We start from the raw sequence: 27,583 nt of genomic DNA, 5'->3' as shown, positions 1-27,583 counted from the left end.
TGTGCCTGCGGTCAAGAAGACCAAACAGCGAAACACATCTTACAGCCCTTACTAGATGAGGAACGAAAAGAAGTGTGGCCGTCACCAACTCACTTGCAGACCAAACTATATGGCAGTCGACAGGAGTTGAAGAAAACGACAACATTTATCACCAGTGCTGGACTGATCGTGTAACCTCTGCGAGCGCCAAGAAGAAGAAGAAGAAGTGTCCTTGCAGGATTCTCAGCCCTATCTTTTCAAACGCATAACCTCGGATAGTCACAGAGATACGTACTCAGCTTTAATCGTGGAGATACATTTTGAATTCCACACTGCTTAATCTTTATGGATGTTAATTACTCAAAGCAATACATTTATTATGCAAACATATTTTGTATTGTACGCGAGGTCTATGCACATTCTTGCAAATGCATCAGGTACTGAGAAGATCTAGTAGACTTCAGATACGACAACATAAGACTTATACAAAACATCATTAAAACGCTATAATGTAAGCAAACTTCCAACAGACGCATGAAACGCTTCCAGAGTTTAAGCAAGGTATTTTAAATGTTTCATGTTTGATAATTAGAAGTAGAAACACCTGTTGCTACAAGCAACAAGAAAAACAAGAAAAGCTAATGCTTTATTCGACTCCCCTTCGTCATGTCTCACTTCACTCGCTAAATTACAGTTGACCCCCCCCCCACCCTCTCCCAAGAAAACGACCTCCATTCGTCCCAAACATGATCCGAATGCAACCTGACATATTAATTCATTTAGTTATAATTAATCCTCAGAATATCCCAGCACCAAATTTGCTCTACCCCAATCCCTCACCTAACCACCATCACTATCCTCTTACTCAACACGTGCCCTCTACATTTTGAGAAAAAAATAAAAACAGTAACAATAACACACAAGAAATGCAAATGCTTGCACGACTCTCCTTCATTTTTCAGGAACCCCCCTATTCTTTTTAGACCCCAACCCCTCTCCCTCAAAATAAGACGTACTCTCTCCCCTTTAAGACCCTCCCCCCTCCCCATCCGATAGAAGGCTCCTTCCCTAGGGCCTGCCCCCCCCCCTCCCCCAACCATCCTACCTATTAAAAGACTCCCTCTCTTTTAACCCCCTAGCCCTCCCCCCTCCCAGTTTAGCCCATTGGAGACCCAGTTCTCTCAGATTTTCTATTTCATCAACTCTGAAAGTTTACCCCCATTTTAAAACTCTTTTAAGACATGATTTTCTCAGGGTTTTTGTTTTAGGTCTTAAAAGGAGAATTTCACCGTGTATTACCCTTGAAGGGTTACAAGTTTCAAAACTCTAGCTTCAAAAACCCATGAGATAACGTCAATGTTAAGTTATTATGAATCGAACATGACCCCCTGTGACCCCAAAACTTGACGAGGGTCAAACAAACTTTCGTCAAGTCGGTAGATTATAAAACCCTAGAAGTGTGCATCGTATTAAAGCTCTTGCTTCTAAAACATCCGAGATAACCTCAACGTTAAGTTTTTATGAAACCAACATCATTTGACGAGGGTCAACCAAACTTGGGTCACTTTGGATATCATCAAACCCTAAAAGTGTGCACAGTTTTAGAGGTCTAGCTTGAAAAACATTCGAGATAACCAACTTTCTTCTTTTTTTTTGTCCACGGACGGACGGACATTCAGACGGACACATATGAATCCTAATACTCAGTGAGTCAAAAAATAAATGCGACAAGAATGTTCATCGAGTTTTACTCCGGTGTATATTCCACTACTATTGACTATGTACTCACTGATTTGTTACAATATATGGAATGTCTATTTCATTCGAATTTTGATTCAAGTTATAACACATTAGTAATTAAATTAAATTAAATACAGTGTACGTGTGTGTTTTTACATTTATTCAAGTAATGATTGAATGTTTTAACATGAGCGGAGAGCAAGGTTTGTCTCCCGATGTATGTTTGTTTGTGTGTGTGTGTGTGTGTGTGTGTGTGTGTGTGTGTGTGTGTGTGTGTGTGTGTGTGTGTGTGTGTGTGTGTCTGACTGCCTGTCTGTCTGTGTCTGTGTCTGTGTGTCTGTGAACAGTATTTCTCAAAAATTACTGGACGGATTGTGACCAAACTTGGTTCATACATTTTTGAAAGCATTAGCTTGAGAAAAAAAATCGCGGATTTTGGATGGGGCCATTTGATGACGTCATATTTGACTGTTTGCAAAAGTTGAGGCGGCACTCTCACGGCTTTTTGTTTTGACATTTCGTTACATGAAATTTGATTTGGTCCGGACAATGGGATTGCATTTCAGCTTTACAAATTTGCTGTTAAAAATTCGCTGATTTTTTTTATAATTTCTGTAAAATTGATATTTTAATCACAAAGATAACATCATTGTATTCTGTATTACCTGCTGTATCCGGAAATAGATAGTTCTGTTGTGTTGGATTGAAAAATGGCCTTAAAATAAAGAAAACCGTTAGATATTGACTTTCTTTATTGTGAGATGAAAACACAAACAATTATCAGAAGTATTAGGCCTCCAGGACAAAAGAACTCTTTCAGCGAAGTATTATGCAAGTCCGATATTCTCACAATCTTGCCTTTTTTATTTTCAGACCATTAATGCAACACTCCAGAAAAATCAGACACTTGTCTCAGTCCGGGAAATGTGCACACCTGGGTACATCTACACAAGAACTAATTGCGGTAAGAACAAGATAATGTGTTTAGTGGTGTTACGCCTTTCTTTCAACTAGTTTATTCATGAATCTGAAGAAGCTTCGGTAACAGCAAGATTCTGAAATAAAGTGATGAACAAATTCAACAATATTGTTTCTTTTGTGACTGTTCATGTTGTATGCATGTCAAAGATTTTTTTTTTTTTTTTTTTTTTTTCTTTTTTTGTTGACCTCAGTTGCATGCAGGATGCTTCAACCCATATTTTTTGCCCGATTTTTGTAATTTTTTTTTTTTTTTCTTTTTCTTTAAGGCGGGGAGCATCCTTCTTCCTTGGTCTCTTTCTGTATAACATAATCAACTTTATATTATACAAAACATAAATTTCTGTCTAATGTTTAACTCTAATTCCAATAAAATACGTAAGTCTAACTTCTTCCCATACTTAAATTTTCCTATGGTCATTTTTGTTATCAAAATACAATAATTTATAAAGTAAATTTGATCGTTTTTTAAATTTTCATTCCAAAAACCAAATAATATATCTGTTTCATTCAAAGTTATATTATAATAAATTTGCTTAAAAATAAAGTCTTTACATAGTTTCCAAACGTTCCTCACCTCTTGACAATGAAAAAAGAAGTGCTCAAGTGTATCCAGTTCATTACAAACTTCACAATTATTAGTTTGACATAAACCCATCTTGTTTAGTAAAATATTCGTTGGGTAAATTCTGTGTAAAATTTTCCAATGAAGCAGACGCAGTCGTTCTTCTTTTGTACAATTAACAGCTAACAGCCAGTGTCTTGATTCCAGAACAATATTATGCTTTCTTTGCCAAAAAGAACAGGCGCTCGGAGTTTGTACCTCGAAATTAACCAAAACAGTTCTTATTTCCCTTGGTGTAATATTACCAATACGAGTCAAACCCTGCAACAGAACATATCGGTATGGCAATGCGTTAATCAGTTTTGTTTTAAGTGCTGTACATAACGCATTATACTCAAATTGTCTGGCTGGTTTATAAGCAACCTTTTGACATAATTCTTCAAATGAAATCATGTCACCGATTTCATTCATGACATCCTTTACATGATAAATATGACATTTAATAAAATCTTTGAAAAAGAGGCATTTATGTTTATATTGTATATTCATGTTGTTCCATATACATTGATTCATCAATGGAACAGGTGTGGCATCATACTTTTCATACAAAATGTGTTTGTTGTCTAGCCAGGTTAACAATACTTGTCTCCAAAAGACCGATCTGCAGTTAACAACGCCAACCAGCTTCTTGGAGGATGCATTAGAGTCAAAACAGGACAAACCATTACCCAAACTTGAAAAAACATATCTAGGAGTGACAGACCAGTAATTGTCTGTAGAGTTCTGCAGACCAATAGCCCACGACATCATAAATGAGTTGTGCATATCCACAACATTTATCATATTTAATCCACCATCATCTTTTAATTTACACATAATTGTTCGTTTTACTTTTTCAAACGCCCGTGTATTTGAATATTTTTTCTTCCAAATAAACCTGAACAAAATGGAATTAATTTGATGTAAAACATGATAAGGCACTGCTAGAGACTGGAAGATATAAACGAACTGAGATATAAGAAAGGTTTTAACAATGCAAATTTTACCTTGTATACTTAAGTTTCTTTTGGACCAATTAAAAATTATTTGTTGCATACGTTGAATTTTCTTAGACCAGTTGTCTTCAATTGATGACGCAGGTATATTGTTTGAAAAAACAATTCCAACGATTTTTACTTTCCGTTTCCATTTAAGACCAAAATATTGGTCAGTACAGTATTTGTTTGACCCAATCCACATGGCTTCAGTTTTATTTACATTCACTTCTAAATTGGAAACAGCTTTAAACATGTTTAAAATATGTAAAGCTCTTTCCAGATCTCTTTGATCATGTAAAAAAAGGGTGACATCATCGGCATATAAGAGCAGTTTTAGGACCCTCATTGGTGATACCTCAAAAGGTGACATGGGTAGCCGGATACCCTCAACATCTTCATCTGAACGAATCTTAATTGCTAACAATTCAAGGGCTATAATAAATGCCATCGGCGAGAATGGGCATCCTTGACGGATGCCTGATTCCACAGGGAAATGCTCAATAACCAATGCATGTCAAAGATGAAACAATCTGTAAATTGTTAAATCACATGAACAATACATGGTAATTTGGTCGATGGTTAAATCACATGAACAATACATGGTACTTTGGTCGATGGTTAAATCACATGAACAATACATGGTAATTTGGTCAATGGTTAAATCACATGAACAATACATGGTAATTTGGTCGATGGTTAAATCACATGAACAATACATGGTAATTTGGTCGATGGTTAAATCACATGAATAATGCAGGGTAGGCTAAGTTGTTCGATGGTTTAAGGGAATATATCTAACAAGAAAACGGTCTCAAATCGCCCCATAAGCTATACAGTTCAGGTTGTAATTATATGACCACACACAAGAATTACCTTAAAATAAACGTTTGAGTGCTGAGTTACTCAAATTGAAAACGGCTGTGTTTTGAGTTGGCATTCCAGACTGTAATTCTCAATGTGACGCTCTTTAAGGAAGTTATAGATTTCGTCCTGACCTTTCGACCCTGAGTCTTGCATGCGCTTTTCCTAGATATACAGATATAAATTAAGCCGAGAGCTACTGAGTTCGTTTTGGGAGTTGAATAGATTACAATATACACGAGGAAGGTCTGAGAGTTAGTGTTTGAGCGTTCTATTGTTCAAATCTGAATGTTGTGTTTGGTAGTCATTGCAGAACTTAATATTCCCCAACCGACATTTCGTTTGTTTCTGCTGTGTAAAGCGTGTTAGCGCGCGATGTATGACACGCAATTTGCGTGCGTAAGCTCGACTGTAGATTCGACTTCTTCAATCCAACGGTCTTGATCTGCTTTGACGAATGGGTATCTATGAAAACTAAATAAACAATAATGACGTCCGGAAGTCCTGACAGGAGAGCTGGGCGATGCAAACCATTCGCTGATTAAACTTCATTTAATTATTTGGTATCGTTTCGGAGCGGTTTTGAGCAACACATTGCAGGTGTTTCTTAATTACAGTACTTTAAGGTCCAAATCATCAGAAAACTTTCCAAATGGCGCCTTCGATAGTATATCTTTAAATCACATTTATAATGCAGGGTAAATTGGCCGATGTTTATAACATTGTAATATTGCAGTTTTGTGTGTGTTGTTAATTCATAAACTGCTCTTAATATTCAAGAGACAACTGCCTCACATCGACATTAGAATAATTAACCCATGGTACATATATAAATAAAGTGAGGCTTAATCCTGTTGCACAGAAAACAAATAATTTTTTGTGTGTATGCTTCAAAATCACAGTAATAGACCAAGGGACCTTTTGCATAATATGTTTATTCATGACACATTATTGTGTTTTGTTTTTTTACGTGTGGTAAAGATAGAACAACAAATACAAAAACTGATCGTGGTTGTTTTTACATTTAGTCAAGCTTTGACTAAATGTTTTAACATTGAGGGGGAATCGAGACGAGGGTCGTGGTGTATATGTGTGTGTGTGTGTGTGTGTGTGTGTGTGTGTGTGTGTGTCTGTCTGTCTGTTTGTCTGTCTGTCTGTGCGTGTGTGTGTGTAGAGCGATTCATACTACTGGACCGATCTTTATGAAATTTGACATGAGAGTTCCTGGGAATGATATCCCCGGACTTTTTTTTCTCATTTCTTCGATAAATACTTTTGATGACATCATATCCGGATTTTTGTAAAAGTTGAGGCGGCACTGTCACACCCTTATTTTTCTATCAAATTGATGGAAATTTTGGCAAAGCAATTTTCGACGAAGGCCGGACTTTGGTATTGCATTTCAGCTTGGTGGCTTAGAAACTAATGAATGAGTTTGGTCATTAAAAATGGGAAACTTGTAAATGAAATTATTTTTTTATCAAACGATCCAAAAACAATTTCATCTTATTCTTCGTCATTTTTTGATTCCAAAAATATATACATATGTTATATTTGGATTACAAACAAGCTCTGAAAATTAAAAATATGAAAATTATTATTACAATTAAATTTCCGAAATCAATTTAAAAACAATTTTATCTTATTCCTTGTCGGTCCCTGATTCCAAAAACATATAGATATGATATGTTTGGATTAAAAGCAAACTCAGTGCGCTAAAAAGAATAGAGATACAGAAACGCGTGTTATCCTGCTCAGCGCGACCACTACCGCACTATTTTGGCTTGTCAATTTCACTGCCTTTGCCACGAGCGGTGGACTGACGAAACTACGAGTATGCGGCTTTGGTGAAAAAAATGCAGTGCGTTCAGTTTCATTTTGTGAGTTCGACAGCTTGATTAAATGTTGTTATTTCGCCTTACGCGACTTGTTTGTTTTGTGTGTGCATGTACTCTTTATCATAAAGGATTCACTTCAACACAGCACATATACATGTACATTTATATTGTTAACAAGACTTGTTGATCATACATCTTCTATGTAAATGTCACCATTCAATTATGTGTCGTACGAGTGAATAAAATCATGTGTGCTTCTGTTAATCTGTATTTTCATGTGTTGCTGTATCAAGTTTGTTTTGGTTCTACTGCTGGTGTGCATTCGTTGTGTGCTTGGCTTATATATGTGTTTACAATTAAAACATAGCTAGCTCAACACAATATAAACAATCACATAAGCAATATTAAAGCCCCAGTATGTCTCAAATGGTTTACAAAACGATTTAAATCTTCTAATGAAAAAAGCAGTTCTTACCTTATGGAACACACTTGCAATAGCATTTAATAGCATTAAATGAAACAGTTCGTTTAAATTGCTATTTAGCTCGCGTAAACCACACACCAGATTTCTTGGTTTATCTAACCCCTGAGCCATCGTGAACCCGTGTCACACACTTTCCTTTTTTTTCACAATTTAGTCGTCAGTTTGTGATTTCAATGCGACTAGCTGTATCTGCAATTGCACGTTATTGTGTACCTCTGATTCTAAAACGCAACAAACGACTGCGAGTCACACGAACTTGTCGGCGGCGGCTGGCTTCAAAGAAAGCGAGCGCTATGCAGAAAAATCGTCTGCATTGAGACACGACCTTTCGTCACCCTGCTTCCGGGCTATCTGTTTTAAAACTTTCAAAACTTCGAATTGTACTGATCATGTTTTGATGAAAAATTAAATCTTTTATGATTTAAGAATGTTTGTGTTACAAGCTGTCAATGTATCATTTAGATTTTAAAAGTTAGTTCTAGCGCGAAAACCAGGCGCCTGTTTGTAGATCAGACGGTCCACGAAAATAAATTCTTTTAAATTTTGTTACTCTCGACGTAAAGCAGGCCAGGATGTTCCCGTTCGGTGAGCGTTCAAATGGAAGGGTGTTTGTTCTGTGTGTAAAACCTGACAGTTTCTGTGGTGGTTTACGGGAGGCTTACTGTGCCTTTAAACACACTTCAGTATAAATATAATATCCACTATTTTCCCTCTACCATTCGATTTCAAATCACAAGTCACAGCACATATTTACTGTGCCACACTTTACATGAAAAAAATGCCATCTGAACGTAAATTCCCGTTCACACACAACATTCAAATCATACTGTTGACCATAATTTATTTGAATTTTTTTTTTTTTTTTTTTTTTTTTTTTTTTTTTTCTTTTTTTTCTTCTTTTTTTTTTTTTTTTGTTTTTTGTTTTTTTTGTTGACCTCAGTTGTATGCAGGCTGCTTCAACCCATATTTTTTGCCCGATTTTTGTAATTTTTTTTTTTTTTTTTTTTTTTTCTTTAAGGCGGGGAGCATCCTTCTTCCTTGGTCTCTTTCTGTATAACATAATCAACTTTATATTATACAAAACATAAATTTCTGTCTAATGTTTAACTCTAATTCCAATAAAATACGTAAGTCTAACTTCTTCCCATACTTAAATTTTCCTATGGTCATTTTTGTTATCAAAATACAATAATTTATAAAGTAAATTTGATCGTTTTTTAAATTTTCATTCCAAAAACCAAATAATATATCTGTTTCATTCAAAGTTATATTATAATAAATTTGCTTAAAAATAAAGTCTTTACATAGTTTCCAAACGTTCCTCACCTCTTGACAATGAAAAAAGAAGTGCTCAAGTGTATCCAGTTCATTACAAACTTCACAATTATTAGTTTGACATAAACCCATCTTGTTTAGTAAAATATTCGTTGGGTAAATTCTGTGTAAAATTTTCCAATGAAGCAGACGCAGTCGTTCTTCTTTTGTACAATTAACAGCTAACAGCCAGTGTCTTGATTCCAGAACAATATTATGCTTTCTTTGCCAAAAAGAACAGGCGCTCGGAGTTTGTACCTCGAAATTAACCAAAACAGTTCTTATTTCCCTTGGTGTAATATTACCAATACGAGTCAAACCCTGCAACAGAACATATCGGTATGGCAATGCGTTAATCAGTTTTGTTTTAAGTGCTGTACATAACGCATTATACTCAAATTGTCTGGCTGGTTTATAAGCAACCTTTTGACATAATTCTTCAAATGAAATCATGTCACCGATTTCATTCATGACATCCTTTACATGATAAATATGACATTTAATAAAAACTTTGAAAAAGAGGCATTTATGTTTATATTGTATATTCATGTTGTTCCATATACATTGATTCATCAATGGAACAGGTGTGGCATCATACTTTTCATACAAAATGTGTTTGTTGTCTAGCCAGGTTAACAATACTTGTCTCCAAAAGACCGATCTGCAGTTAACAACGCCAACCAGCTTCTTGGAGGATGCATTAGAGTCAAAACAGGACAAACCATTACCCAAACTTGAAAAAACATATCTAGGAGTGACAGACCAGTAATTGTCTGTAGAGTTCTGCAGACCAATAGCCCACGACATCATAAATGAGTTGTGCATATCCACAACATTTATCATATTTAATCCACCATCATCTTTTAATTTACACATAATTGTTCGTTTTACTTTTTCAAACGCCCGTGTATTTGAATATTTTTTCTTCCAAATAAACCTGAACAAAATGGAATTAATTTGATGTAAAACATGATAAGGCACTGCTAGAGACTGGAAGATATAAACGAACTGAGATATAAGAAAGGTTTTAACAATGCAAATTTTACCTTGTATACTTAAGTTTCTTTTGGACCAATTAAAAATTATTTGTTGCATACGTTGAATTTTCTTAGACCAGTTGTCTTCAATTGATGACGCAGGTATATTGTTTGAAAAAACAATTCCAACGATTTTTACTTTCCGTTTCCATTTAAGACCAAAATATTGGTCAGTACAGTATTTGTTTGACCCAATCCACATGGCTTCAGTTTTATTTACATTCACTTCTAAATTGGAAACAGCTTTAAACATGTTTAAAATATGTAAAGCTCTTTCCAGATCTCTTTGATCATGTAAAAAAAGGGTGACATCATCGGCATATAAGAGCAGTTTTAGGACCCTCATTGGTGATACCTCAAAAGGTGACATGGGTAGCCGGATACCCTCAACATCTTCATCTGAACGAATCTTAATTGCTAACAATTCAAGGGCTATAATAAATGCCATCGGCGAGAATGGGCATCCTTGACGGATGCCTGATTCCACAGGGAAATGCTCAGATATCCACCCTGTATAATTAATACAACTTTGACTGTTATTCATGATAACCGAAGCCCATTTCTTAAAATTGTCTCCAAAACCAAACTTATCAAAAGCAAACAAAATAAAGTCTTTGGATATGCTATCAAAAGCGCGTCGAAAATCAACTGCCAATAAAACTCCAGGTTTATCCATTGTATTCATAATATCTATGGTGTCATCAATAAGTCTAATCATTGTGCTAATTTTCCTACCTTTCATAAAACCAACCTGATTTTCATGAATAATATCACCAATTACAGTTGAAAGTCTCCTTGCCAGACATTTTGCGAGGATCTTGTAATCTGTGTTAGTCAGAGATATGGGTCTCCAATTCCCGAGATCATCTCTGGGCAATTCTTTCCCTTTATGGATTAATGTCAAGACAGCTTGTTTTTGAGTGGTCGATAACTCGCCATTAGCAAAGGATGATATAAAGGAGGCATGAACTACATCCCTAATCTTCAGCCAAAATACTTTATAAAAACAGGTAGTGAGGCCATCTAGACCTGGGGCTGAATCGTTATTTAATAGTTTTAGAGCAACTGTTAATTCCTCTTTGGTAATATCAGAATCTAGATTGCCTTTTTGGTCATTGGAAAGAAACGGTATATTCAAATCTTGTACAAATTCCTGTGCGCTCACTTCGTTAAATTCAGATTGTTTTTCATATGCATCTTTAAAAAAACGTACCTGCTCTTTCATAATTTCTTGCTGTGTATTTACTACCCTTCCATCTTTTGTTTGCAACCGGTCCATAATTTTCATATTGGCTTTACTTTTTTCCAAGTTCAAAAAATATTTGGTGTTCTTCTCCCCTTCTTCAATAAACTGGACACGGGAACGAACTTGGGCACTTTTGGCTTTTTCCAGTGACAGTACCTCAAGCTCTGATTTAATATTTTCTCTCTTTATCAAAAGTGTCTCATCCTGTGGTTTATTGGCTAATAGTGTATCAGATTCATCTAATTCCCTCTGAAGAGAAACACAATAATTAGTTTGTTTTCGTTTCCTTCCTGCTGCATAGGCTGTACACAAATCACGCATTCGTACTTTCAATAATTCCCATTTTAAGTGAGCATTCGTATCCATATTTTCTAATAAAAAGGCATCAATCAAATCATTCATCAGATCAACAAAAAATTTATCACTCAGTAATTGGTTATTGAATTTCCAATAAGAGGGACCACGTTTGATATTTACAAACTGAATTTTGAGTTCAAGCAAACGATGATCTGTGTGTGGTACTGACAAAATATTACAAAAAAGGGTTTTATCAAATAAATGATCAGAAACGAAAATATAATCGAGACGACGGGCTATAAAGGGGTTCTTCCTACTCCAGGAAAACTCCCTTTCATCTGTGTGAAACAGGCGCCATACATCATTTAAGACATTATTATTTAAGAATTGCTGGAAATTTACCACATCAACCGTTTTATGCTTTTTCTTTGAATTTACTTATGGACATTTTTTGAATTTATATGATGTGATTTATTTGCTGATTTTCATTTTGATTATTTTCATTAACTTCATAACCAAAAAGAACATCTCGTTCACTCAAAAGAATGCTTTTGCCAATTAACATGTATAAATCTTTCATTCTGAAAATGTATCCAAACATTTTTCATCTTGGTATAATTCAGAAAAAAAAGTTCAATAAAAAACGCTGGCGCTGGACCCGAGTACTCTTCAGACTGGCTCGCTCCCCCAGTATGAAAGTTTTTGTCTTGTGCACGTGGATTTAAAAAAAAAATTTTTTTTTTATTTATTTTACACAATTAAAAAAATTATTAGAGTAAAATAAAACATTAAAACGTTCATAATAAACAATAGTAAACAAGAATTAAAAAAAAAAAATAGACCGCCCATGCCGGGAATTGAACCCGGATCACTTTGGCCATAGACGGACGTGCTACGACAACTTTACTAGAGTTGTGCGCCTTGAATCACTGTGTGTATCTGTCGCTCTCTCTCTTTCAGTCTCACCGAGACCAAACACTGTATTGTAGTTTCTTTGCCGAGACCAAATCCCCACCAGCTGCGGCTGGTTTGCAAATCATGCTTTTCTCGTCACTGCGTGACGTGTTCGGCTCAGGGCGCCCAAGTCTCCCCTTTAGTTCAGTGACTGGCTGTTCGCAAAGCGACCAGCCTCCCACCGCAAAAACTCCCCCCGTTAAGAGTCGTTTTGGTGGAATATTTCGCATTGAGGTCCCAGGTAACATTATGAAGTTTTAATACGATCAATCGGACCTATTATCAAGTTAGTGTATCAACTTTTGAACGAACTGCGCCCAGTAGTTTCCCAGCAATAAGCTGTTAAGTCGAGACAGACACACAGACACACAATTAAAGTCTGCTGGACCCTAGTACTGCGTACTCGGGGATAAAATTAATGTTTCCACAATAATCGCACTTATTATTTTCTCTAATCCTCATAATTATTATTTAGTAGACGGTGGGATACACGTTATGCAAACTATTCCACTGTAATAATCTTAGTCGTTCTTCGTCTGTACAATTACGTGCCAACGTCCAATAATTCTTATCAAGCTGAACTTGATATTTATTTTGCCAAAAGCGTGCAGCGCATGGCACGGTATTTTTCGCCGTCGCTAGCAAGTGGCGTAAATCGCGCGGCGTGACCGGCTGTTTTCTCGTGGCTGGCTGAGTGTCGTTTTGTTCACTGTCTCGCGGTTTTACGCGCGCACATAGCAGTTTTTATGGCCCAGTATGCAAACTGCCTATTTACATGATGCTCCACTATCACACAAATATATGCACAGAAAATAAATTAATTTCCAACCCATGCATCTTTAACATATATAATGCCAGCTTGAATCTAATGCTTTAAAAAAAAGCATTGTACTTTTATACACAATGGCCGGGTCGTTAAATAATCACTCATCCAAAAAGAGATTATGCTCGCTCTCAACATGCGTTCTATTTTCTAACCATATATTCAATACTTCTTTCTAAAAATGTGAACGTATTAAAGGCTGCCATATACGTAGCGTTCATTAATTAATTCATGTTTACATGTGCCAATAATGTTATAAAACTGTACCTAAGGGGATATAATAACGATTGGCTGTAGCTTTCGAAAACAGAAAAAAATATTTCAGTATTGCAAAGTGGTTTTGATAGTGTCGAATGTAAACAGAACAGTCTCAAAGTGAAAGTGGATGTTTTCCGGAAATTGCGAAGTTAAACAAGAATACAGAAAAGCGCGCTTTCCTGCTTAGCACAATACGCTACCGCGCTAATCTGGCGTGTCAATATCATTATCACTACGTTTTGCACGTGGAAGGTGAGCGATTTCCTTCACGCGGGGATTGACGAAGCTGTACTGTCTGTGTTGACGGTCTAAAAATAGCCCAAGTCCTTGAGAACTGTTGCTAAACATTGCAATAAAGAATTAATTATTTCTCGTAATTGGTAAGGACTTCAAACCTAAAACTTTGCAGGAAGCTTCATTTATACATCCCCGCAACGATGGGAAAAGCCCTGGAAGCAATTAAACTAATTAAATAGGATTATGTCAGCCTTAAAATTCAATCTAACGAAATCCTTAACACATGCTGAACTTTTAAACCAAGCAAAATCCTTCTCCAATATTTTAAACAAAAAAGTCGGTATAATGTTCCCTTTTTTTAAAAACATCACAGTGTACGCGTACGTTTTTCGCCAATGTCAGCAAAAATGATGCTTGAAAATCATACATATTTATCATTAATACCTCCTTTCGTATAAGGCCAAACAAAAATATATGTTGATTTAGGGTAACCCGACCGACCCTATTTTTTCTCCCGCCGACCCTATAACTTTTGTTTTCATTTTCATTTCAGTCCTTTTTTTTCTCCATAAGAAGCAACAAAAATAGTGTTTTATGTATCGAGCACCTTTCTTGGTACCACGAGGGATTGCATCGGGTAACACATCTGCGACATCAAAAACGTCTTAATTATGCATGATTCCCCTATAACACCTAAATGTCTTTTTTGTCAATTCTTGATTATTTTATTCAATTTATATTATACAAAAACTGTTACTCCAATACATAAGGCAGGCATATAATTGCAAAAATAATTACCAATAATGTTCAACTTATTTCTTTGTTAAAAAACTAAATGGAGAATTCGTGTCATTCCTTTTTTAACCTGGCCACATAACCCTGTTTTGCTTTTGTTCATTTTTAAATGTGATATACAATAACATTCTTCAATCATATGCAAAAACTTTTCCAAATTTTGTGATCTCTTAAAAACATGTTTACATTATCAGTTTTAATATTTCTGAAGGATTATGCACATTTAAATCAGGACCGGGCAGACATAATCCGTTTTACATTCTCATATTGCATATTGCATGATTAATTGGTTGATGCTTATTGATATTGCACGGTATGTTGGTTGATGTTTTGTAAAAAAAATAAAAAAAAGGATTTGTATCAGAACTCATATTTTGCACAAACTGATTTCAGAAATCAACTAAGATCTAAATGTTTCTGCAATGACATAATACAAAATCTGAAGAAAAAACGAGTTACGAACATCAACTGCTTCACTTCATCTGTACTTATATTGATTAAATAATAATGGTATCTCAATTACTATTAATGAATTGCATAATCAATGTACGAGTACAACCTGCTTGGCATGAACATCTTCATTGCATTTATGTTAGCAGCATCTGAACAAATTATTAGCAAACTTTTGCGATTAGTTTTACATACCATTGAATCACTTTTAATTATTTGGACTGCGCACGAGCACCTTCCAGTTTGTGATTTTAGTAATCACTATTATTCTAAGAATGATAAAACATAAATGCATTTTCTTGGTTGTGCCGACAGTGAAACAAGAAGAACCGTCATCCACGTCCCCTGTTCTCATTGGCTCGATCATTGGAGGAGTGGTGGCCTTTCTGGTGGTTGTCATCCTTGTCATCGTTGTTTACAGGTGATGTCTATAGAAATGCTAGCGTACCTCCATTCTAGTCGGCTTGATTGATTAACAACAATAATAATTGATAATAATAATAATAATAATTGTCAGTAAGTACTGGTGTCACATGACTGATGTGAACCAGTTGATTGGCTAATGGCGATGCGCTAAAACTGTTAGCGCACTCTTGGAGTGCGCTAACTTTTCCACAGAGCGTATTATTACGCCCTTTGCCTAAGCAAGACTGTGCTCTCATCCTCAGAATTAATTACTGACATGTAGCTTATTTTCTCCACAATACCAAATGACCATAAATTCCCTGCTTCTCAATTAAAGCAGAAGTGTTTTTTTTCTGACAGATTGCATGTGCCTGTGCCACAGTGCGGCTGCCAGTGATCTAAAAATAGAAGCCGCTGTGTTTCATCTAATTTTCGCCGACTTGCATAGATTCTTCTCATATGCCGTGTTAGTGGCATGTAGCTTATCATCCACATTACCAAATGATGAGTTAGTATAAAATTCCCACCCGCTAGCAGAAAACACAAGTGTTATTCCGATAACGTACCAGCTAGACCAGTTTGGAAGACTGACTCGATCGACTCTGTAGCACTGACTACACTGAAATACGACTGCATCAGTTCAGTAAATGAATGGTTTCCGAATTATTATTTCAAGGCAAGAACAATCGTAATCGAAAACGTGTAGGGTTCAGAACGTTCTTACCATATATAAGACTTATCGTTACCAGCCTGCCTCGTAAGTGCAGACTCAGTGCAGACTGCATGCAGTGGTTTGATTGCCCTAACAGACGACATAAACCCCGCTTAGCAAATTAACATGTTGGGCAAATGTGAACGAAAAAACGATGGGGATATAATACGTGTAGGGTTCAGAGCATTCTTACCGTTCATATGTAGTACCAGACTCCCAGATGAGTGAGATACCACACGAGAAACATGCCACATTTATTTTGGAAATGTGCTTTCCCGTCGACCGTGGCAAGGGGCAAAACTCTGCCCAGTCAATCTGTCGAATAGTCCAGGCATATTAGAGAACAACGTTGAAGTGACAATGACTAGGTTTAAAATGTCCCTTATCAGAAAGTTCAACCTCATTCGTTTGATGTTTATTAAGCACATTTTCATATAAAGTTGGCGCTTCATACGGAAAAATGGCTTTGAAATTGACCCAAATCCTTCTTTGGGCTCTGTAAATGTCGTTTGGGGGTATGGTTGTAAAATGGTATCTACTGGTCACCCCAATGTATAAACTGAAAACTATTTCTGCACCAGAACACGCAGAAAGGATTGTATCTGCCTGATGTCTGATGCTTTTCAAAATCCCCAACCACTAACACCTTCAAAACGGACTTTAACTGACACTGTTGTTTTTCCCTATATAATCCTTACTATTTTTCCGAGACGTCGTCGTGTTGTGTATTTAGCTTGCCACAACCTCATACATGGTCCTGAAAGTTAAAGTTGAAGAAAATACTAAAGATAAATGAAAAAGCTGACGCAGTGTCATTCGCACCGTGAATCCCCCCATGGGAACATACTAAAGTCTGGTTCCAAATAGGCTCAATTTCCTTCTATTTCTTTGTATTTCTGCCTCGTAGGGGTAGGGGTGTTCAAACCAAAGGCACCTTTAAACCAAAATTCAAATCACACATCTTACAATACTAAGACACTCAGCAGTAAAAGGGTGTCTGCTGGTAAAAAATTCCAAACAATCCTAAAAGTACTTCACTACTAAAAGTGCTTTTAAAAAGAGCCGTTATTTTTCCCTCTATATTCAGTATTGTGTTTTCTGCGAACATGTAGTCTATTTAGATGGTTGTCGTGTGCACTTGAGTTGCTAAAGCGTTTTCAGTTGGGCATATGTCGAAAAGCAAAGAATTAGCCCTTTGAAAACCATCAGAACTGTCACACAAAAATAACATTTACCTATCTCACCAACTGACCAAACATAGGGCTTTTCCTTATGTATTATGTATTGTCGTGTTTTTTGTAGCATACTTGTGAAAACAGCCACCACTGTTGTAAATGATACTTTAAAGAGCATTATTTCATTTTTACAGTTGAAGGACAACCTGGACTGCCGTATATTACAGCTGTTTTACAATCAGCCAAAATTTTCTTAACAAACGTATGTTAAGAACAACTCCCATAGTGAAATTGAAGGAAAACAAATTGAAAATCCCCCTGCCATAGAGGAGCTAAAGAATCAACAATAAACGACTGCATGGATAGCTTGATGCACGAATGCATTGCGGACATGTTTGTCTCCAACCAAGAGAAAGTTCCAAAAAATCCCTTTTGTGCTTCTTATTATACAGTGACGTCAAAGACAGCCTTTTCTGCTGTTCATACATTCAGGGGTTATGGTTACACTAAACGACGTAGTTGTAGCCATACTGCCATCCAGATTTATTTTTTCCTTGCGAGCAGTCACAGGGTGTTTGTGCTGTCTGCCAACCGTTAGATGACCCCGCCCAAGTCTGTTAAGGGACCGTTTGACCGTTATAGAACGCGTCTTTTTGATTTTTTGGCACAGTTGGAAACGGTTGATTTTTATCCCTACCATTGTTTCCAAACATTATATAGGAATGTTTTGTGAACAACGGATAATAGCCGCTACTCGCATGTGTAGCAAAAGTGAGCGTACATACTCACCCTGGTCGTACAGCCGTTGTCCGTTGCCCGTCTTTATCTGTCTGTACTGAACATTACCTTTGGATATTTCTCCAACGCTATGAAGTGAAGAAACACCAAATGTTGCAAAATGTTGTATGACCCCAAGAGCTCAAAAAAGATACTTGAGAACCTTGACCTTACCATAAGGTCAAGGTCACAGGGAGAATTAATGTGGTCTAAAAACTGCAAAATTTCACATTGTGCCAGTTTTCTGGAAAACAAATTAAAAACAGCGGGCTTAGTTTTGTATGGTATACAAGAAAAAGAAAGCCTTATCTTCTGATACCATTTTGGTTGACCTCGCTTCAATGTCAAGGTCACAGGAGTCCTTCAAAGTTGAATTGTATACATGTTTTGAAGTGACCTTGACCCTGAACTATGAAAAAAATCTTTCAAACTTCATAATTGTGTGGGGCACATGTTATATACTGATATTGAGCCACATTTAGTCACATATCATCAAGGTCAAGGTCACTTTGCCCCTTATGAAATGTGACTGAAACGGGCAATTGAATCACTAAAAGTGACAATGTCTCTTTGTAGAAAGTGCCAATAAGTATGTTTATGCTTCCTATGTCTTGAATTGATAGCCTTGTGATGTGTGACCTTTGATGATCTTGACCTTGGCCAAAGGTCATGTGTAATTTGGTAGGAAAAATCTGTAAAACAGTTCTAATAGTGTACAATGTCCTTGCCAGCTTCAGTTGTTAGACCTTCACCTTCAAGGTCACCTGAAGGTCAAGGTCACTTTAAGACAAAGGTCAAGCATGAGAGTCGCATGGGCTTTGCTTTGTTAAGATTTTTTACCAAGACACATGGATTTCTTTACCCGGCTTGGTCACATTTTTCATAGGGGTCAATGTGACCTTGACCCTAACGATATGTGACCAGATGTGGCTCACTATGAAATTCTAACAAACGCCCCACTCAGTGTTTAAGTTTGTAAGAGATATCGTCCATAGTAAAGTTAAAGGGGCAAGCTCACATCAAAATATGTCTACAATTCAACTTTGAAGGGCTCCTCTGACCTTGACATTGAAGCGAGGTCAACCAAAATGGTATCAGAAGATAAGGCTTTCTTTTTCTTGTATACCATACAAAACTAAGCCCGCTGTTTTTAATTTGTTTTCCAGAAAACTGGCACAATGTGAAATTTTGCAGTTTTTAGACCACATTAATTCTCCCTGTGACCTTGACCTTATGGTAAGGTCAAGGTTCTCAAGTATCTTTTTTGAGCTCTTGGGGTCATACAACATTTTGCAACATTTGGTGTTTCTTCACTTCATAGCGTTGGAGAAATATCCAAAGGTAATGTTCAGTACAGACAGATAAAGACGGGCAACGGACAACGGCTGTACGACCAGGGTGAGTATGTACGCTCACTTTTGCTACACATGCGAGTAGCGGCTATTATCCGTTGTTCACAAAACATTCCTATATAATGTTTGGAAACAATGGTAGGGATAAAAATCAACCGTTTCCAACTGTGCCAAAAAATCAAAAAGACGCGTTCTATAACGGTCAAACGGTCCCTTAACAGACTTGGGCGGGGTCATCTAACGGTTGGCAGACAGCACAAACACCCTGTGACTGCTCGCAAGGAAAAAATAAATCTGGATGGCAGTATGGCTACAACTACGTCGTTTAGTGTAACCATAACCCCTGAATGTATGAACAGCAGAAAAGGCTGTCTTTGACGTCACTGTATAATAAGAAGCACAAAAGGGATTTTTTGGAACTTTCTCTTGGTTGGAGACAAACATGTCCGCAATGCATTCGTGCATCAAGCTATCCATGCAGTCGTTTATTGTTGATTCTTTAGCTCCTCTATGGCAGGCGGATTTTCACTTTGTTTTCCTTCAATTTCACTGTGGGAGTTGTTCTTAACATACGTTTGTTAAGAAAATTTTGGCTGATTGTAAAACAGCTGTAATATACGGCAGTCCAGGTTGTCCTTCAACTGTAAAAATGAAATAATGCTCTTTAAAGTATCATTTACAACAGTGGTGGCTGTTTTCACAAGTATGCTACAAAAAACACGACAATACATAATACATAAGGAAAAGCCCTATGTTTGGTCAGTTGGTGAGATAGGTAAATGTTATTTTTGTGTGACAGTTCTGATGGTTTTCAAAGGGCTAATTCTTTGCTTTTCGACATATGCCCAACTGAAAACGCTTTAGCAACTCAAGTGCACACGACAACCATCTAAATAGACTACATGTTCGCAGAAAACACAATACTGAATATAGAGGGAAAAATAACGGCTCTTTTTAAAAGCACTTTTAGTAGTGAAGTACTTTTAGGATTGTTTGGAATTTTTTACCAGCAGACACCCTTTTACTGCTGAGTGTCTTAGTATTGTAAGATGTGTGATTTGAATTTTGGTTTAAAGGTGCCTTTGGTTTGAACACCCCTACCCCTACGAGGCAGAAATACAAAGAAATAGAAGGAAATTGAGCCTATTTGGAACCAGACTTTAGTATGTTCCCATGGGGGGATTCACGGTGCGAATGACACTGCGTCAGCTTTTTCATTTATCTTTAGTATTTTCTTCAACTTTAACTTTCAGGACCATGTATGAGGTTGTGGCAAGCTAAATACACAACACGACGACGTCTCGGAAAAATAGTAAGGATTATATAGGGAAAAACAACAGTGTCAGTTAAAGTCCGTTTTGAAGGTGTTAGTGGTTGGGGATTTTGAAAAGCATCAGACATCAGGCAGATACAATCCTTTCTGCGTGTTCTGGTGCAGAAATAGTTTTCAGTTTATACATTGGGGTGACCAGTAGATACCATTTTACAACCATACCCCCAAACGACATTTACAGAGCCCAAAGAAGGATTTGGGTCAATTTCAAAGCCATTTTTCCGTATGAAGCGCCAACTTTATATGAAAATGTGCTTAATAAACATCAAACGAATGAGGTTGAACTTTCTGATAAGGGACATTTTAAACCTAGTCATTGTCACTTCAACGTTCCCTTCACTAAAGTGGCTAAGATGCCTGGACTAGAAGCTCGATGAAGGTTCAAGGTTTCGAAACCAAGAGCACAGTCCTTTCTCCGAGTTTAAATGAGGTCTCTATAAAAGATCATCACTTTTTAGCTTAACGCTACACTGGAATTTACCAACAAAAATTAAAAAGAGTTTGCGTGTGACGAAAGCACGACACACTTGAGACAGCCCACACAAAAGTAGATCCAGTGACACAAACCTGACCACACAGTTACGCCTGTCCAAATGCGCTTTGCAAAATGTGCGTTTTGAATCTTCTTTTTTCTCTGGCGGTACTGACAATATCGTTATTGAAACAATCCCAGTGCACTAAGGGATTTATAGAGCAAATCTCGAAAATAATTATTGAACTCAGCGCTATGCGCTTTGTTCAATAATGAATTTTCTCGATTTGCTCTATAAATCCCTTAGTGCACTGGGACGTCTCAATAACTTAAATAATAAGAGAATTTATAGCGCGCACATATCTCACCACAAGGCGACTCAAGGTTAATAATGACAATAACAATAACAATCAGAACACTTTATTTTCCATTAAAATGAATACATTTAAATGGAATATTGTCTTTGACACGTCTAACCTAACTGTCAAAGATTATAAAATACACATGGAAATAAGAATTACAAGATCATTAAACCAAGTTACGAATGATAACTGCTTGACTGAATATGTACTTTTATTGAGTTAACGTTAATAGTATATCAATTACAATTGTTTTTCTATGTATTTTTTAATCTGAAAAAGATACAACATGAATGTGTTTACAAGCACACACACAAAACACATGGGTTATAGTTTTAACAGGCACACCTATTGCAACTTGCCCTAACTCAGTGTGGTGTGAACAAACATTAAAATGTATAACATTACAGTATCGTATTAAACCTTCACCTGGGCGGGGATGTAGCTCAGTCGGTAGCGCGCTGGATTTGTATCCATTTGGCCGCTGTCAGCGTGAGTTCGTCCCCACGTTCGGCGAGAGATTTATTTCTCAGAGTCAACTTTGTGTGCAGACTCTCCTCGGTGTCCGAACACCCCCGTGTGTACACGCAAGCACAAGACCAAGTGCGCACGAAAAAGATCCTGTAATCCATGTCAGAGTTCGGTGGGTTATAGAAACACGAAAATACCCAGCATGCTTCCTCCGAAAACGGGGTATGGCTGCCAAAATGGCGGGGTAAAAAACGGTCATACACGTAAAATTCCACTCGTGCAAAAAACACGAGTGTACGTGGGAGTTTCAGCCCACGAACGCAGAAGAAGAAGAAGAAGAAGAAACCTTCACCGTGCTTCGTGGACGACCCAGAGCCTTGCAAAATCGTCTTTATCTCTGAAACAATTCGGAGTTTTTAATTGAGACTTCATACAATCTCCAATCACCATACGACCTTCCTATTGCTAAACTTTTGAAAGACTATCTTTGTAAATGTAATCAAACAAATAAACGATGACGTAATTTGAACTACACAGTCGGGATGATGTGGGTCGTGGACGACCCATATGGAATTATGTATGAAATTTTATGCTGCTTATCTTTATTCGGATGGCGTGGGTTGTGTACAATCCATACTCTACAAAGAGGCGTCAAAAGGTTAATTCCTTTTCGGATGGTATGGGTCGTGTACGACCCATACTTTTTACTTGGAATCCTACATCATCCGGACTGTGTAGTCCAACGCGTGATCCAGTAAAGGTTAAAAGTGCTAAGAGTCACTTACGAATGGTTTCATTCGCCGGTCGTCGTGGGTACGTGTGGACCCAGAAGAGTGTTTAATTGCAAATACCTCTTAAACCAGTTGGAATTGTTTTAATGAGCTTTTAAGAATGCCTCAGACACCTAAAAGCCTACAAAGTAGAGTTGTACTCAATGCATATGAAACCAATTATGTTATACTGTTCAAAAAAAGAAACGCATAGCTTGTAATATTTGGTTAATTTAGTTATATGGCTACAAGGATATCCACCAAACTGCAGAAAATGTTTATCTGGTCGTCGACCTTTCGTCCATTGCCACAAGTGAGCTCTGCACGTGACGCATGCGTTATCAGTGGCTACAATGTCAAAATTGCTCATTTGGCATGACCACTCGTCATGCTTCAGTGTAATCTCGTGAAACTCGGGGAATATTGAGCTCTCACCATGTCTTCCAAAACCCATAAAAGCGGATTGTTCGCCACAAAGAAATCAGACGACAATTCAGCGACGAAAGATGGCCCGATTGAGCAGAGAAGACCGCCAAATTGCATTGGGTCGTTTACAAGCAGGCCAAAGTCAAAGTGCAATCGCCAGGCACTTCCACGTGTCCCAGAGCACCATCAGTAGACTGTGGGTCAGGTTTCAAGCCACTGGCTCCGTTGCTGACTTGCCACGAGCGGGAAGACCAAGGGCGACAACTGCTGCTCACGACCGCTTCATACGGCTCCGCCACCTCCGGAATCGTTTCCTGTCGGCCTCATCTTCTGTCCAGGCTCTCCCCGGGCCACACCGATTATCGGACCAGACCGTGCGGAACCGCCTGCATGAAGCTGGTTTGAGAGCTCGCAGACCTCACAGAGGAGCTGTCGTCACCCGCCGCCATCGCCAGAACCGAGTGCAGTGGGGCAACCAGCACCTTCGCTGGACCGTCCGGAATCACTGGAGACACGTGTGGTTCAGCGACGAGTCCTACTTCCTGCTCCAGCGACATGATGGTCGGAGGAGGGTCTACCGGAGAGTAAACGAACGTTACGCGCCCATAGTGGAGGCGTCATGGTGTGGGGGGCGATCAATACCGCTGGAAGGAGCACCCTGGTGCACGTCCAAGGGCGCATAACTGCCCAGCGATACGTGGAGGAAATTCTGCGCCCACACGCCCTTCCTCTTCTGGCTGACCAGGATGCCATATTCCAGCAGGACAACGCTCGCCCGCACACAGCACGACTCACCACCCAGTTCCTCACCGACCACCATGTCCAGGTGCTTCCCTGGCCATCCATGTCGCCAGACATGAACCCGATAGAACACCTCTGGGATGAATTGGACAGACGTGTGCGCAGGCGAGAAGAAGCGCCGGCAAATCACCGCGATCTATTGCAGGCACTTCAGGAGGAGTGGGACACCATCCCACAGCAAGATATCCGGCATCTGATCCAGTCCATGCCCAGAAGGTGCCGGGCAGTTGTTGCTGCTCAAGGCAGTCACACCCCCTACTGACTTGACAGCCTCGGCACCCAATCGTATTGATTGACTGATTTATTTGAAGATGCAAATGAACTGTGTGTGCATTCAACTGTGTCCATACCAAATTTCAAACAAATAATCTAAATATTGGATTTTCTGTTAATTTTTTCGAAAAATAAAACAAATTTGGCAAGTAGCAACTATGCGTTTCTTTTTTTGAACAGTATAGTATTTTAAATAATTAATTGCGAGAAAATCAAACTTGACAACCTAGAAAATTCAACTGCAGAAAGACTGTTGATGGCGATTTAATGTTTAAAAAAATTTTTAACAGTCATTTAACATAAAATAGAATTGAGTTTTACTTCATGACAGCCTACCTCATTCATTGATTTACTCTTTCTTGTGGGTGCTTTGCATGTGGTTGCATCAGTGGAGGATGGTTGTCGATGTCATCCACCACACAAGATGCTTCATTCCCGATGAATAATGACATGTGAATATATATATATATATATACAGTCTACAAGTACCAGAAATGTAATAAATACTTCTTAAATTTCTGCCTACAACTGAGCAAACAAACTGTAATGGATTTTTTCTTCGTGTGTGTGTGTGTGTGTGTGTGTGTGTGTGTGTGTGTGTGTGTGTGTGTGTGTGTGCGTGTGTGAATTTGCATTTGTAAAATCTCTTACCCTTGAATGTTGCAGACGCATCAATCGGCCCGACACTGCCAGACGCGAGAGACAAGATGACGAACACGACTACAGCTCCCTGACCCCTGCTGGACGCTACACAGGTCCTGACCACAGTGGTCAGCAAGATAGTGTAGAACTCGGACGTCTGGACCTTGACCTGACCAACCCGAGCTATGAGTATGACATGTTTATCTTCTTCCTACTTGCCTTGTCTTGTTTTGCAAATGTCGTGCTTTTGTCGACATGTCCTTCCTTGTCTTGTTTTGTTTTGACTTGTCTCGTCTTGTGTTGTCTTGCATTGTCTTGCCTTACGTATTGTTCTGTTTTTGTTTGTTTTCGTTGTCTCGTTTGCTGAGCCTTATCTTGTCTTTCCTTGTCTGGATTTGTCTTGCATAATTTTCTTTCCTTACGTCGTATTGTTGTTTTTGTTTTGAGCTGTCTGGCTTTGTTTTGACTTGTCTTGCTTCGTTTTGCTCTGTCATGAATTAATTGCCACTTTCCTCTTTGCCTCGTTCTGCCCTCTATTGCTCTGTTTTGCTCTGTGTATCTCCGTCCTGTTATCTGAATCTTGTTCTTGTGCAGTTCTCCTGTGCTCCGTCGTATCCTGTTCTTCTCTGCTTTGTCTTGATCTTGTATTTTGTTCCGACATAATTATTCTGTCTGGTTCTGGATTTCTCTGTCATGTCTGCTCTTTTCAAGGACTGCCTTGCCCTCTGCGATCGTAATTTCCCTGTCCTTCTCGGTCACAAAATGTCGTTTTGAATTCACCGGTGTCTCTCTTATCATTCCTCCCTCTCTCTCTCTCTCTCTTTCTCTCTCTCGCTATCTCTCTCTTTCTCTCTCTCTCTCTCTCTTTCTCTCTCTTTCTCTCTCTCTATCTCCCCCTCTATCTCTCTCTCTCTCTCTTTCTCTCTCTCACACACACACACACACACACACACACACACACACACACACACACACACACACACACACACACACACACACACAAAGACATGGATATACTGACATGGACACATGCATACACCACTCAACCATAATTAATATAATTATGCACATTATTTACTTGCTCTTTTTTTCAGTGATAAGAACGAAAGACCTGTCAGCGACTATGACGTCATCGGCGAGGAAAATCCTGAAATTGCAAAGTATATGGCAGAATCATCGCTCGACAAGGAACATCCTGATTACCTATCTCTGAGTATTTCACAGAAACACGACTACCTCAAGCTGCTCCCGCCACGTGAAAACGGCGACGGAGGAGAAGGTGAGAATCAGGCGGAGTACTTAACACCATGTTCACCAGATGAGATCAGCAAAGAAAAGAACGATGAGGACTACATCACACCATGTTCACCAGATGAGATCAGCAAAGACAAGAACGATGAGGACTACATCACACCATGTTCAGCAGATGAGATCAGCAAAGACAAGAACGATGAGGACTACATAACACCATGTTCACCAGATGAGATCAGCAAAGACAAGAACGATGAGGACTACATCACACCATGTTAACCAGATGAGATCAGCAAAGACAAGAACGATGAGGACTACATAACACCATGTTAACCAGATGAGATCAGCAAAGACAAGAACGATGAGGACTGCATCACACCATGTTCACCAGATGAGATCAGCAAAGACAAGAACGATGAGGACTACATCACACCATGTTAACCAGATAAGAGCAGCGAAGACAAGATCGATTCGGACTATAGAACACCATGCTCCGTTAAAGAGAACCTGGACGATGAACTTGGGAACTGAACATAATTTGCCCCTTCTAACCCCTCTGTGTGAATCTATCAAGCATCAGAGTGCTTACAACGTTTGACAAGAGGAGACACTAATAGTTTTCGACGCCATGCTTCCCTCCAGGGGACTTTGACAAATTTAAGCAAAAAACTAGCCTTGTTAACAATCAGTTCCTTACAACGCGGTTGTTGCATCCTCCAGCTATTCTATAAAACAGAAGTTGTCCAGGAGGGTTACGAAAGAAAGACGACTCTCGTAACTTCTGTACCTGGACCAAAACAGGCTTAAAGGCACAGTACGCCTCCCGTAAACCATCACAGATTTTGTTTTGTTTTGTTTGTTTGTTTAACGCCCAGCCGACCACGAAGGGCCATATCAGGGCGGTACCATCACAGATACTGTCAGGCTTTTACACACAGTACAAACACCCTTCCATTTGAACACTCACCGAACGGGAACATCCTAGGTTCCCTACGTAAAGAGCGAGCAATTTTCAAAGAATTAATTTTTCGGATTGAGACCATCTCAATCGGACCCATCCTGAACTCAGGTCAAAAATGAGTTACTTCCCTTCAACTGGCGATATCCGTGGAGCGATGATTGTGCGTTTTGGCGCAAGACCTAACTTTTAAAATCTAAATAATAAATTAACAGCTTGTTACACAAACATTCTTAAATCATAAAAGAATTATTTTTTCATCAAGACAAGATTAGTACAATTCGAAGTTTTGAAAATTTGAAAAAAGAAAAGCCCGGAAGCAGGGTCACGCAATGTCGTGGTTTTCGTAGCAGACGACGGTTTATAGGCAGTCAAAAGCCATCGCTCGAGTTCTTATGAACCACATTCGTTTGTTTCGTGAAAAGTCAGAGGTACATAATAACGTGCTATTGCAGATAAGCTCACAGCGAGCCGCATTCAAATTACAAACTGACGACTGCATTGTGAAAAAGG

At 38.3% G+C, this 27,583-nt stretch overlaps 1 protein-coding gene across 1 annotated transcript in view; it reads left to right on the top strand.

Moving 5' to 3' along the window:
• LOC138956009 (uncharacterized) overlaps nucleotides 1-27,054 on the top strand; it is a 46,391-nt gene extending 19,337 nt beyond the window's left edge. Inside the window, exons 5-8 of the mRNA XM_070327483.1 lie at nucleotides 2,593-2,683; nucleotides 15,209-15,314; nucleotides 24,886-25,050; nucleotides 25,956-27,054. Coding sequence (XP_070183584.1) covers nucleotides 2,593-2,683; nucleotides 15,209-15,314; nucleotides 24,886-25,050; nucleotides 25,956-26,391 — 798 coding nt within the window. The 3' untranslated portion in view covers nucleotides 26,392-27,054. The remainder of the gene's footprint in view (nucleotides 1-2,592; nucleotides 2,684-15,208; nucleotides 15,315-24,885; nucleotides 25,051-25,955) is intronic.
• The last annotated feature ends 529 nt before the right edge of the window (nucleotides 27,055-27,583 follow it).

The sequence above is a fragment of the Littorina saxatilis genome, unplaced genomic scaffold (assembly GCF_037325665.1).
Source record: "Littorina saxatilis isolate snail1 unplaced genomic scaffold, US_GU_Lsax_2.0 scaffold_259, whole genome shotgun sequence".
In the NCBI taxonomy this organism is placed as follows: domain Eukaryota; kingdom Metazoa; phylum Mollusca; class Gastropoda; order Littorinimorpha; family Littorinidae; genus Littorina; species Littorina saxatilis.
This window is presented reverse-complemented; position numbering and strand designations above follow the sequence as displayed.